The 14,292-nt window shown below is 41.8% G+C and overlaps 1 protein-coding gene across 1 annotated transcript in view; it reads left to right on the forward strand.

Moving 5' to 3' along the window:
- Nucleotides 1-14,292, forward strand: part of PTGFRN (prostaglandin F2 receptor inhibitor) — a 77,993-nt gene that overhangs the window by 58,954 nt on the left and 4,747 nt on the right. The window contains exons 6-8 of the mRNA XM_012000837.1: nucleotides 1,697-2,116; nucleotides 9,043-9,150; nucleotides 13,361-13,666. Coding sequence (XP_011856227.1) covers nucleotides 1,697-2,116; nucleotides 9,043-9,150; nucleotides 13,361-13,666 — 834 coding nt within the window. The remainder of the gene's footprint in view (nucleotides 1-1,696; nucleotides 2,117-9,042; nucleotides 9,151-13,360; nucleotides 13,667-14,292) is intronic.

Consider the following 14,292-nt stretch of genomic DNA (forward strand, 5'->3'; position numbering starts at 1 on the left):
TCAGCCTAGAATGCTCTTCCCAAGATAGATAGGACTTGCTCCCTCACCTCCTTCAGGTCCTTTTTATTTATTTAACTTTATTTTTAATTTTAATTTTATTTTTTTAGAATCTTGGGCCTGCTCTCTCACCCAGGCTGGAGTACAGTGGCGCCATCACAACTCATTGTTGCCTCAAACTCCTGGGCTCAAGCCTCCCAAGTAGCTGGGACTATAGGCACATGCTCTGTGCCTGGCTAATTATTTAATTTTATTTTTAGAGACACAGGGTCTTGCTATGTTGTCCAGGTTGATCTCAAACTCCTGACCTCACGCAGTCCTCTCGCCTCAGCCTCTCTAATCACTGAGATTATAGGCGTGAGCCACTACACCCAGCTCAGGTTCTTTTTAAAATGTTGCCTCCTCAGGGAGGACGTCCCTGATCTCTCTATTTACAGTTGCGGCACACACACCTTCCTTCCATATACAAATCCACGCTTTTTCTCTTCCTTGGTTGCTTATCATCTCTTAAACATTTATCACCATCTAACCATACCATATATTTTACTTGTGTATTTCATTTGTCTTCCTTCACTAGCATATAAATGGAGGGATTTTTGTATTTATTTATTCACCGTTATGTTTCCAGTACCTGCAGTATGGAAGGCTCTCAATAAATACATGTTTAAATTGGTGAATGAATGACCGAACTCACAGGAAAATCAAGAAAGACTGTGGTGGCTCAGTAGAAGCTCAGCAGTCAGTGGTTCTGGAGAGAATTCATAATATATATGCTCTGCTAATCGGTTTGGTAGAACAAGTGTTCCAAAAAATCTAACGTAAAAATCTCATCTTGTAACTGGACGGATTATAGGATTCATCATCTTATTAAAGGATAAAAAGAATGTGTCTAATTCGTTTATTCATCCACTCAACAAATATTTAAGCACCTTCCAAGTGCCTGACATTGTGCTACTATAATAGATGAATTCTAATGTGTACCCACATAGGCATTGTTGTTTTGACAGAGACGCAAGGAGTAATCCGCTTAAACCTAAAGTTAGCGTAGCCATAGACACCTCTCAAAATGTTTAAATAGCATTTCTGAAATTAAAGTGTAAACCAAGTGGAAATTATTAGATCTGCAAATATATACGCTACAGTCATTTTAGCAATAAATCTGTAATGTCACTATCATATGATTAAACAGAGAGAACTCATTTGTCCCTTGCTGTATTCCTGCCTGCAGGCTGGCTTAGCTAGGGGCACTTTCCCTGCATTTAGCAGACCCCTGGGGAGGAGAGGCAGATTGTATGGCCAGGAGCCTGGCTTTGGAGGTCATGGTGTTGTGTTCAACCATGTCTTTCCCACCTTGCTAGAAGTGCTCTCTGCCTTGCATCTTTTGGAGCACCAATAGCGGGTTCCCAGACTCTTCCTGGTGAAACTTCTTAAGGACTTAAAAATCCTTAAAACTGGTTCTCACCATAATTTCCTCTCTCCTGACACCCACTGATTAATTTCAGACTGTTACTTCCAATGGGGTGGTTTTAGCCTACTTATAGATACACGTGATTTTCTTTCTGAGTTTCCCAATTTTCATAGGTGCTTTTGTGTGGAAATTTGCAAATAAATTTCTATTTCTTGGTTATTTTGCTTTTAGTTGCATTTTTATTTTAACTGATCTTGTTGGAAATCACATCCTTCTGGTCCTTCATTCCAGATTCTGTGCTTGTGGTGAAGGCGAGGCAGCCAAAGCCTTTCTTTGCTGCAGGAAATACATTTGAGATGACTTGCAAAGTATCTTCCAAGAATATTAAGTCGCCACGCTACTCTGTTCTCATCACGGCTGAGAAGCCTGTCGGCGACCTCTCCAGTCCCAATGAAACGAAGTACATCATCTCTCTGGACCAGGATTCTGTGGTGAAGCTGGAGAATTGGACAGACGCATCACGGGTGGATGGCGTTGTTTTAGAAAAAGTGCAGGAGGATGAGTTCCGCTATCGAATGTACCAGACTCAGGTCTCAGACGCAGGGCTGTACCGCTGCATGGTGACAGCCTGGTCTCCTGTCAGAGGCAGCCTTTGGCGAGAAGCAGCAACCAGTCTCTCCAATCCTATTGAGATAGACTTCCAAACCTCAGGTGAGCAGGGAGTCCTGTGGAATCATAGATGGAGCTAGAAGAGACCCTAGGGTTTTGATCAGATGCCCTCATTTTTAAAAACAGCTTTGTTAAGATGCAATTCATATGCCATACAATTACCTGTTTAAAGTACATAATTCAGTGGCTTTTCACATATTCACAAAGTTGTGTGATCATCACCACAACCAGTTTTAGAACATTTTCTTGACCCCGAAAGAAACCTGGACCCCTTAGCCAATACCCTCCATTCACACTCCATTCCCGACCTCCCATTCTGCAACAACCATGATCTACTTTCTGTCTCTCGACATTTTGCCTATTACGGACATTTCACATAAATGGAACATAATATGTGTCCTTTGTATCTGGCTTCTTTTTTGGAGCAAAATGTTTTCGAGGGTCATCCATATTGTAGCATGTATCAGTGCTTTGTTCATTTTTATGACTGAATAAGATTCCATTGTATGCATATGCCACATTTTGTTTATCCATTCATCAGTTGATGGACATTTGGGTGTTTCCAGTTCTTGGCTATTATAAATAATGCTGCTGTGGACATTCATGTACAAGTTTTTGGATGAATGTATGTTTTCATTTCTGCTTTCATTTTAAGAAAATGAACTGAAGCTCAGCTACTTCAGATACTTTAGGGAACATGGTGGAGTATAAAGAAAGAGAGGAGGGAATCGAGCCTCCCAAGGTGTTAAATGACTTGTCAAAAGTGGAAGATTTTTAACATCCTTTGTCTGTGTATGTGTGTGTTTCAGTAGGAAGATGATTTGAAAGTATTTCAACCCCAATCTTATTTAGAATATCAATGCAAAGGATTATCATTTGTGAGTTTAAGACTAAATGTTTTCACTAACTCTGCCCTGGGTTCCTGGGTTTTAATTAGAAATTTGTGAATGTATATATTGATACTCCTCTGTAAAAATTTAGGTATCAATTGAATCAGTATAATGACTGCAAGATATTTATTGAATTAAATAATTAGTATTTATATTAAAGATAAGCTAGATTCTAATACAGTTTGTTTTCTATTAATATTATTTGTAGTATTATAACCTTTTATGGTATATAGTGACATAATCTTCTAACATCTCTTGACCTTTAAATTAAAGGGTAAATATTGATTTAAGCCCTTAGATTTGGAAAGAGCAGAGAAAGCATAGGCTTCCTTTATTGTGTATCTGTTTGTTTTTAATAGCAGCTTTATTGAGATAGAACTCACATACCATAAAATTCACTATATAAAGTGTACAATTTAGTGGTTTCTAGTATAGTCACAGAGTTGTGCAACCATCACCACTATCTAATTCTAGAACATTTTAATCACCTCAAAAAGAAACTCCGCTCTCGTTAGTAATCATTCCCATGCCCCCATGCCCCCGCCCCTGGCAACCACTAATTTACTTGCTGTCTCTATAGATTTGCCTCTTCTGGGTATTTCATATGAATTGAATCATATTATATGTGGACTTTCGTGACTTGCTTTTTTTTCACTTAGCATAATGTTTTCAAGGTCCATTCATGTTGTAGCAGGTATCAGTACTTCATTCCTTTCTGTGGCCGAATAATATTTCATTGTATGGATATGCCACATTTGTTTATCCATTCATCTGCTGATGGACGTTTAGACTATTTCTACTTTTTGGTTATTATGAATAGTGCTGCCATAAACATTATTATTTGAAAATATCTTCTCCCATTCTGTGTGTTGTCTTTCACTTTCTTAATGATGTCTCTTGAAACACCAAATTTTTAAATTTTGATGAAGTCCAGTTCATCTGCTTTTTTTTTTTTTTTTCTCCTTTTGCTGCTTGTGTTTTTGCTATGTCTAAGAAATCACTGTCTAATCTAAGGCTGTGAGGATTAACACTTATGTTTTCTTCCCAGAGTTTATAGTTTTAGCTCTTACATTTTAGGCTATGATTCATGTTAATTTTTGTATGTGGTTAAGAGGAAGGGATCCAACTTTTATTATTTTGCAAGGAGATGGCCAGTTGTCCTGTCACCATTTATTGAAAAGTGTGTTATTTCTCCCATTGATTTGTTTTCGTACCCTTGTCAAAAATCATTTAATCATAAATGTAAGGTTTATTTCTAGACTGTCAATTCTATTTCAATGATCTAGATTTCTGTTCTTATAACAGTATCACATTGTTTGATTACTGTAGCTTTGTAGTTAGTTTTGAAATCAAGAAGTTGGAGACTTCCAATTTTGTTCTTTTTCAAGATTGTTTTGGCTGTTTTGGATACCTTGCACTTCCATGTGACTTTTAGGATCAGCCTGTTAATTGCTACAGTCCAGGCATCTGGGACTTTGATGGGGATTGTGTTAAATCTGTAGATCAATTTGGAAAACATTGCCATTTAACACTATTGTTTTTCAGTTGATAAACATGGGATATCTTTCCATTTATTTAGGTATTAAATTTTTTCCATGGTGTTTTGTAGTTTTCAGTATACAAATCATGTTTCTTTTGTTAAATTTATCCTAAGTATTTTATTCTTTTTGATGCTATTGTAAATAGAATTGCTTTCTTAATTTACTTTTCTGCTTGTTTATTCATTGCAGTTTTATAGAAGTACAACTGGCTTTTGTATATTGATCTTGAATCCTGTGACCTTGCTGAACTTGTTTATTAATTCTGATTAATTCTAAAGTTTGGGGACTTGTTACAATTTTTAAAATACAAGATTATGTCATCTGTGAATAGAACTAGTTTTACTTCTCCCTTCCAAACTGAATATCTTCTATTTCTTTTTCTCGAGTGATTGCCCAGCCAGAACCTCCAATACAGTGTTGAACAGAAGTAGCACAAGTGGACATTCTTGTCTTGTTTCTGAACATAGGGGCAAGTGTTCAGTCTCATTCACCTTTAAGTATCATGTTCACTGTGGGATTTTCATGGATGCCCTTTATCAGAATGAGGAAGTTTCCTTCCACTCTTAGTGTGTTTCCTTCTATTCTTAGTTTTTTTTTTCATTCCTAGTTTGTTGAGTATTTTTGTCATGGAAAGGTGTTGAATGTGGTCAGATGCTTTTTCTGTGTCTATTGAGATGAGATGATTATGTGGTTTTTGTCCTTTACTTGTGTATTTGTTTTGCTGTCTGTAGGAATCTGTTCCATCTTGTTTTACATTTGTTATTTGATCTTTATTTTAAACTCTTATGTGGAAAAGGGGAGACACAGAGTCTTTTGTATCTATTTCTGGGTGAGGAATGGATGTTGAATCTATTCCTCAGTTCTTTAAATCTCAGCATAACAGATAAAACCACCGTAGCTTCCAGGTTGAATAGATTGCCCAAGGTTTTTATTTTATTTAATCCACAGAGTTGTCATGGCCAGTTCACATTTTAATTAGAAGAAGCTGCCATCAAATTCACCACCCAGCACAATACTGTAGCCCTGAATAGCCACCAGTAAACATTGATTTGAAACTGAACAGCCTTTGCTTCCTAAAAATCAGTGACATACCTTAAGACACGCAACAAAGGGGTTCTTCAATGTTCACCTCCCTGTCCCCTGATTTCAGGGCATCTGCTTTTTGGTATTGAAAACCAAGGAGCCCTACTGAGTGCTAGCTTTTACTGATTCAAAGTGTCAAGAGGAAAATGGTATTTAAATATGATAGTGTAGGCTTTGACCTTTTAAAAGAAGAATAATAAAGTTTTTTCTTCGTAATATATATAGAAAATTTGAAAATATAGTAATGTAGAAAGAAGGAAAAGAGACTCATCCACCCTCCTACCAGAGATTGTTAATTTGTGTTGTTCATCTTCCTAGAATGTTTTTCTTGTACGTTTTCTTCATGACTTTGAGATCAAGCTGTACATACAATTTTAGGACCTGCTTTTCTCCCTTTAGTGTTATAAGATCAGCACTTTCCATATTGTAACCAGTTCTAGGTAAATATTAGTACCACCTTTAATGACTTTACATACTTGAATTTGCTTAGCCATTACCCTATTGATGGACCTGCAGATGGTCTGTAACTTTTGCTTTCATTAAAAAAAGGACCAGTAGCAGCTTTTTTTAGAGGCCAAGGTTGGAACATGGTTTATGTCAATGTTTGTATTTAAAAGTTAAGTAGTTCCTATACTCTCTGCAGACTAGGAATTGGGGGACCCCTAGTGACTCTGGTTGTTCATTTAAACTCTCTGTACCATACCCTGTCATCTGTGAAGTAAACCAGACAAATCCCCTCACAAAAACAACATTACCACAGAAATTGACCATAATGAAAATATTTCTAAGCCTGGGATAATGACCCATATTAACAGTGAGCTGCTGATTTCATTAGGAGGAAATCCACTCCTGTGAATAGCTCACCACAATGCAGGCCTTTTCCCCAGTCCTTGTCTGCCTTGTGAGCTGCAGCACAAATGCTCCGTTGATTCCCACGTCCAGTAGGGGAAGTGAGAACTGTAACGTGACCTAGGAGGTATTTGGGTTTTCTTTGGAAACATAAAGAAAAAGTGAAATTTATTTGAATTAAGTAAGTCTTCTTTACTGCTTCAAATTAAATAGATAAATCCATGAGAATTTCTTAATGTTTTGTCATTTTATGTTCTCTTAGGAGGGGCCTAAACACTAGAAAAGCCCCTCAGTGTAGTTCTGTGTATTACCATGACATTTCTAATCTGAGCAAAATATGACACACACACCCCCCCCCCCTTGCTCACCATAGTTGCTGCTAACCTGTACTCACTGACAGATGGCCGCCTATGGCATAAGTGTCCCCAGTCACCACACAGAGCCAACTCTGGGCAGTTTGGCTTAATTCTGCCCCACCTCACCACTCCAGGCAGAGCAAGTCCAGGGTATAAGGCCTGAGGGAGCCAGAGCTTAGAGCTGAGTTAATTGAAGGGGATGATGTCCAGAAATAGGTCAGGCTTCCTTGTCTCTGCTTTCATCCCTTTTCCCATTTCCTGGAACAGCCATTCTGTCAGTTCTTTATCCCCTTAGAGTTACATACGCCCCTGCTATTCCCTGAATAATCAGAACTCTCAGCAGTTCCCCACCCAGAGCTGCCTAACCCCCCTAGGGTTCAATATTCTGTAACCATCCTTCACCTTTCTCCCAGGAACGCACAAAGTATTTATATACTTGGTTAGGAAAGCAGTCTGATGAATTCATCTTATTAGTCATCATGTCAAAATGAAAATATAGCCCTTTCATCATGTTACTCCCTCTGTCATGGCCATTTCTTCTGCACGTTTAGAAAAGGTACTTTAGGATACTTGTTTCTTTCTGGCAATCTGAACAAGAAGTAGTATTACTTATATTCTTAACTTCTAATGAGTTTTACAGTCAGCACCTAGGGCCTTCAATCGTTGCTTCCCAGGAGACCCAAGGGGAGTCCCATAGCATTGATGTTCTGTGAATTTCTTTTAGGTTTGCCTGTTGCTAGATTTTAGGAGTTGGGATAAAGTAAACATTGAACTCTTAGGATTAGCTAAGCTGGAAGCTATGGAATGTTCTCACCTAAGAGGAATTCATAAGTGAGTTAAAAATAATAATTCTGCCTATAGCGTTCTCAGGGGAGGCATGTAAGACAAATCCAGTTTGGGTAGGGTTTTTTTGATTTGTTTTTGTTTACCAGACTTTATTTCAATTTTATTTATTTATTTATTTATTTGAGGCAGGGTTTTGCTCTATCATCCAGGCTGAAGTGCAGTGGCACGGTCTTGACTCACTGTAGCCCGAACTTCCCAGGCTCAAGCAATCCTCTTCCTACCTCAGTCACCTGAGTAGCTGGGACTTCAGGTGTGCACCACCGTGCTCAGCTAATTTTTGTATTTTTTTGTGGAGATGGGATTTTGCCATGTTCCCCAAGCTAGTCTTGAACACCGGGGCTCAAGCGACCTACCTGCCTCAGCCTCACAAAGAGCTGGGATTACAGGCATGAGTTATTGCATCTGGCCCAGACTTTATTTTTTAGAGCAGTTTTAGGTTCCCAGCTTTTGAGCAAAAAATACTGAAAGTTTCCATATATTTCCAGCTCTCCTACAACACACAGCCTCCCCAACCTGAGTAGTCTTTTAAAGACATATCCACCTGTAATCTCAGCACTTTGGGAGGTGGGCAGATCACTTGAGGTCAGGTATTCGAGACCGGGCTGGCCAACATGGTGAAACCCTGTGTCTACTAAAAATACAAAAATCCACAGAGCGTAGTAGCATATGCCTGTAATCCCAGCTACCCAGGAGACTGGAGCAGGAGAATCACTTGAACCCAGGAAGTGGAGGTTGCAGTGAGCCAAGATCACACGACTGCACTCCAGCCTGGGTGACAGAGCAAGACTCTATCTCAAAAAAAAAAAAAAAAGGAAAAAGGCATATCCAGGCTGCCTCCATTTTCCCTGGCAGGCTGGAGCTGTGCCTTGAGTTCTCCCACTATACCTCATAGAAACATCATTGTTGGCATGTCTGTCTCCTTACCAGATTTCAGCCTCTTGCTAACAAGGCCCCCTTCCCCAGCACCTAGCACAGTGCCGTGAGGCCACTCACTCCACTGGGACCAAAAGCATTCTTGCTTCAGTCCCTGTTCCTCTGATCCCTAAGCCACCCTGGCCTAGAAGTGAACTACGTTGAACTAGAACCAGCCCAGGCTGTTCCAGGGTGGAGGGTAGCTTTCGAATGAGGTCACTGTGGCCATCAGAAAGAAAAGCCAGAGCAAAAGTAATTCTTTCAGAAGAGTTCTATTTTGGTTGTAATCTTAAGATGAAGCTCACTTGGATGTGCCTAATGCCCATGTCTCTCTGAATAGAAGAGAGGCAACCTTGGAACACCTATTTTGTGAGTTTCTAGACCAGTTCCCAGGGACGAGAACCACATTTTGATGCCCCTTAGAGTGTAAAGAATGGAATTTGACAAAAGCATGAAAGAGAATAATGAGGCTGGCATTACTTTTTTTCCAGGTCCTATATTTAATGCTTCTGTGCATTCAGACACACCATCAGTCATCCGGGGAGATCTGATCAAATTGTTCTGTATCATCACTGTCGAGGGAGCAGCACTGGATCCAGGTACCTCACTCATTCTCACCCCTTCACCATGTTGCTTTCTGTAAATGTTTCTCATATCGTCCGCACTGTGTTACACAGATGTAGGTTAGGGGTAGGATTATCTATTTATCCCCTAACTGCCTGGCTCAGTACTTTGTACTCATTAAGTGTTTAATAAATACTTGTTGAGTGGATGCATCTATCTGCTAGATGGTGTAGGAATGCATCCAGACATTTGAATCTGAGCTGTCAAGACAGTTGGTGGGTCACTTCCAGGCCTGTTTCAAGCTGATTCAAAACCCATTGGCAGAATCTAGCTCCTCCTCTTGTGTCTTTCATTCATTTATTCATTCAGATATTTATTGAGTTCCTTTGGTATACAGGTGCTGCTCTAGATACTGGGAATAGAGCAGTGAACAAAATGCCCGAAGTCTGTCCTCATGGAGCATGGCAACCTAGATGAGGACATGGGCAAGAAATAAAGTGCTCTATAATATCACAGCAATTAATGCTATGAAGACTTACAGAGCAAAGGAGTAGCCGGTGACCAGAGGGTGCTATTGTAGTTAGAATTCTTAGGAAATCATTATACATCTTTTCTTTGCAGGAAATATTAGCATCGCTGACAGGATGCCTAAGAGTTGTGGGATGCATCAGTCTTACTCCTTTTCTGCCTAGCCCCATTCAGTGACCAGTTGATGTCCCTCTCTCACTCTTCCACCCTTAAGGCTTGAAAGAACATTAAATGCACTCAGGGATCTCTGTTACTGAGCAGGACTGTACCCACCTCTGCCTTTTCCTAAAGAACTCATGAAGAACCTAATTCCCTATGGGCTTCCCTTTTCTCCTGCATGTTTGGACCCACAACACTCTGTATTGACCCACCCCATCACAAGTAGAGCCATGACTGCCGGCAGAAATCTGCACCTTGAAAAGGCCAAACTCTACAAAGGTCACAGGTTTCTATATGGAGACTGCTGGAAGTGTGGCCCTGGGGAAGAAACTAAAATTAGCCTTCCATTCTGTGTGAAGGGGCAAGCTCTAAGCAAAGGGTGGTGGCCTGCAGTGAATCCAGTGAGCCCCTGAGCAGGGGACTGGGTAACACTAGCATCTGGAAGCAGAGACCTGGATGCCGCCACCATCCAGGTGGACATCTGGCTTCTGCAGGACTCCCAGTTGAATGTTCAGGTCAGCAAATATTTTCTATAAAGGACCTGGGTAGGAAATATTTTGGCCCTGTGGGCCAGATGGCCTCTGTGGCGACTATTCAACACTGTCATTGTAGTGTGAAAGAAGCCGTAGATAATAGTATAAGCAAATGGGCATAGCTGTGTTCAGTGAAACTTTATTTACAAAAACAGGTGGTGGGCTGGACTTGGCCTGCAGGCTGCAGTTTACTGACCCCTGGACTAGTTGACTGATACCAAAATTGGCTGTAGTAGGGAAGCTGGACATGGTTGATCTTTAGAGGTAGGAAACAGAAGGAGAGTTTGTGGGAGATGTTAGAAAAGGAAAAGAAACAATCCCATCTGCATCCATGGAGTTGGTCAGCTCCATTCACAGGGGAAGAGGAATGAGAAGCCACTCCTGTACCTGAGATGGGGAAGATTGAGGACAGAAAGCAGGATTCAGAAGAGAAAATGAAGCTAAAAGTAGAAGAGACTATCAGGGAAAAGGGAGGAAAATCCTTTTCAAAAGTTGGAAAAATGTAATACCATGTTTGCCCTTAAAGCTCATTTATGATACATACAAAAATAAATCCTTTAAATGCTCTTTCTCAGTAAATTAATAGGTCACCAGTTGTGCCCTTAATGTAAAAGTCTTTTCCTCCAGTGTAATTAATTGCAAAAGCTATAGGTAGCTGTTATCTTTCAGATTACAATTTTGCAGAACTTTGCACTCTTGGACTGTGTGGGTGGAAGATTCTGAACTATTAAACACAAGTTGTAATTTAGTTCTTCCTCACACATGCTGTGGGCTGTGAGGGAATGCTCTTTTGTGAAGGACACGTTGCATAAGTGATTTGTGGCCCAAGGTGCTCTGTGCCGAGCCGGGGTGGGGACAGCGGACTGTGGCCCTTCTGAGGCGGTATCTTAGGTCAGGTTCTCCCCAAGCAAAGACAGACAAGCATGTGAGTGGTGGATTGAGGGAGTGCTGTCAGGAGAACACACTGAGGGAGGCAGGGACTTGAGATAGAGCTGGAGAAGAAGGCTGAGGTCGAGGCATGAATTCGGAGCAAGTCCACCTCCCCACGGGGAGCTCTGGAGCATGAGTGTACTGCAGAGTAGGCCCACCGGAGGGAAGGGGACTGGGCTTTTCTGTCCCTTCACGAGTCAGTCATTGTCCACAGGCTGAGTGGCCAAGGAGTGAGAGTGTTTCAGAACCTCCAGGTGGTGGCTTCTGTCAGCCTAAGCCCGGCCTCTGGAGAGGAAAGGGTACGGGTGTATGAGTTTTAACAGCCAGCACCTGCAGCAGCCAGAGGCTCAGCCTGCCAGCTGGTGTGGACCGGCCACCAACGGCATTTGCTGCAGCTGGTAATGCCCTTCCCCTTAGCAGGTCTGTGTGTAGGAGCATGTGTGTTGTACTGTGGAGGTAATGTTCATGGTGACCAACTTTTATTGAGCACTTAGTGTGTTCCAGGTGCTGTTCTAAGCATTTTAATAAATGTAGTTAATTTAACCCTGGGTGCTGTCATTCTCATTTTGCAGATGTGGATACTAAGTCTCAGTGAACTTGGGGAACTCGCCCAGGTCACATGGTTCATTAGTGCTGGTGCTGGGATGCTAGCCCAGGCAGCCTGGCCCTGGAGCCTGGCTCCCATACCATAAGGCACAGTGGGGATCAGGGCTTAGAGTCTGGGAACTTGGTTTGGCTTTTTGCCTTCAGCAACCACCCAGCACCTGCAGGCGACAGCAGCACTGAGTTAAGAGTTTGCATTGAAGACAAGAGAGTGATGCGGGTGTCCACTCTGCCCTTGGCACTGTGAGAGCCTCAGGCTGTTTATGGCATGCCCTCTGCCCTCAGGGAGGTGGTTTCCTTGGAGAGATACTGGGAACAACAACAAAAAAAAGTTATGCTCAAGTGCCACAGTAGGTCAATGGGAGAAAAAGAGAAGATATTACATGTTTAGAGTGAGCTAAAAAGGAATTATCATTTGGATAATTTCATAGAAATTCTTGCTTTTAGTTCTGCTTACTTTTTTAATATGTAAGCATCTGAACATAATTTATTTGCCTTATAATGTGCTTTTTGAGGCTATCAGTGTGTTTTTAATAAATGAATAAATGTTATCTCTTGTTCAGCAAAAATTGTTATTTGACATTTATATAAAATCCTTTCTCAAGTGGATTTAAGAGAAAACAGTGTTGTGGCTGTTGTCTTTTGTTGCTGGATGAATCTCAGAGCCGACACAGCTGATAATGGTTGGTACCAGTCAAGGGAAGAGGTCAAGGGCTTATGATGTGTGCTCTGTTTTCACATTCCATGAGAATTACCACTTGTGCCAAAGTCTTCTTTCTCTTATGCCCATATTAATTTATTTGAGGCTGTTAGAACCTTAATTTTGCAGAGTACTTTACGATTCAGCATTACTCTCTGGGACTGTTAAACTGTGTTCCATTTTCTCAGCTTGACATTTTTTTTCCTCTTGTTTTGAACTTAAGCACTTCAGCAAGGAAAGAAAAACCGTAGTGTACAATAAAACCTAAACTGTTTACAGCTCTAAATTTGGTGCGATTCATTTTATGTACATTTTGTTCCATATGACTTTAGTGTCCTTCCAGTCTTGGGTTCTTCTGCCTGAAATGTCAAAGGAGCTGGCTTTCTTTGGGAGACAGAGCCTGCAGTGTCCCCGCATACCAGTTTTCGGATCAGTGTTCTCTGTGGGAGACAGTTTTTGACCCTGACTCTTCTTCCTGTGGCCCCTGAGTCTGGGTGGCAGCAGTGCAGTGGTTAAGAAGCTAGGCTCTGGAGCTGTACTCCCTGGGTTAAGCTGCATACTCTGCTACCTGCTGGCTACATGACCTTGAGCAGGTATATAGTCTGAAAATAATGACAGAATAAAAGTATGATAGTGCCTTCCTCATAGGGCTGCTGTGAGGATTCAGTGAGACCGAAGGCATGTAGTGCTGTGCTTGCCGTACGTAGTAAGGGCTGCATACATGGATGGTGGCCATACATGTGACTTCTGCCCATTACACTGACCTCAGGGTTTTGGCTTGGTAATCCACAGATGACATGGCCTTTGATGTGTCCTGGTTTGCGGTGCACTCCTTTGGCCTGGACAAGGCTCCTGTGCTCCTGTCTTCCCTGGATCGGAAGGGCATCGTGACCACCTCCCGGAGGGACTGGAAGAGCGACCTCAGCCTGGAGCGCGTGAGTGTGCTGGAATTCTTGCTGCAAGTGCATGGCTCCGAGGACCAGGACTTTGGCAACTACTACTGTTCCGTGACTCCATGGGTGAAGTCACCAACAGGTTCCTGGCAGAAGGAGGCAGAGATCCACTCCAAGCCTGTTTTTATAACTGTGAAAATGGATGGTAAGAATGTCACCCAAATTTCTCAGTGTTTGGGAATGTCTTCTTTCTGTGCCAGGCTGTAGCTGACAGAACCCAGGTGGCCACAGTTTGAGGAATGTGCCGTAGCACGTCCTGCTTTCTTTCTAGACCTGGCCTGAGTCTGCACCCAGAAGGAGCCCCAGCAGCCCTTGCTGTTTCCCCAGCTGTGCTATTATGTGCTGGTGGCACCATTGAGAAATGATTTTCAAGACTTACTAGAAAAATTTTCAAGGCGTTGCCTCTTCTATACATTTATAGAAACTGGCTTTATTGTGTCCGAGGGTTGGCACGGATTCTGCCAGGCACAGGCAGAGAGCAGCCTTGAGAGAGAGGGTTCAGGTCGATAGGGGAGCTGTAGCTTAGGGATCTGCTACTCTCACTACCACTGGTTTTACTTCTTAAAGAAGAGAGACTCACAGCTGGGCGCAGTGGCTCACGCCTGTTATCCCGGTACTCTGGGAGGCTGAGGCGGGCAGATCATGAGGTCAGGAGTTTGAGACCAGCCTGGCCCACATAGTAAAACCCCGTCTCTACTAAAAATACAAAAAAAAAAAAAAAAAAATTAGCCTTGGTGTGGTGGTGGGCGCCTGTAATCCCAGCTACTCAGG

This window comes from Mandrillus leucophaeus, unplaced genomic scaffold, assembly GCF_000951045.1.
Source record: "Mandrillus leucophaeus isolate KB7577 unplaced genomic scaffold, Mleu.le_1.0 Scaffold64, whole genome shotgun sequence".
Lineage (NCBI taxonomy): Eukaryota > Metazoa > Chordata > Mammalia > Primates > Cercopithecidae > Mandrillus > Mandrillus leucophaeus.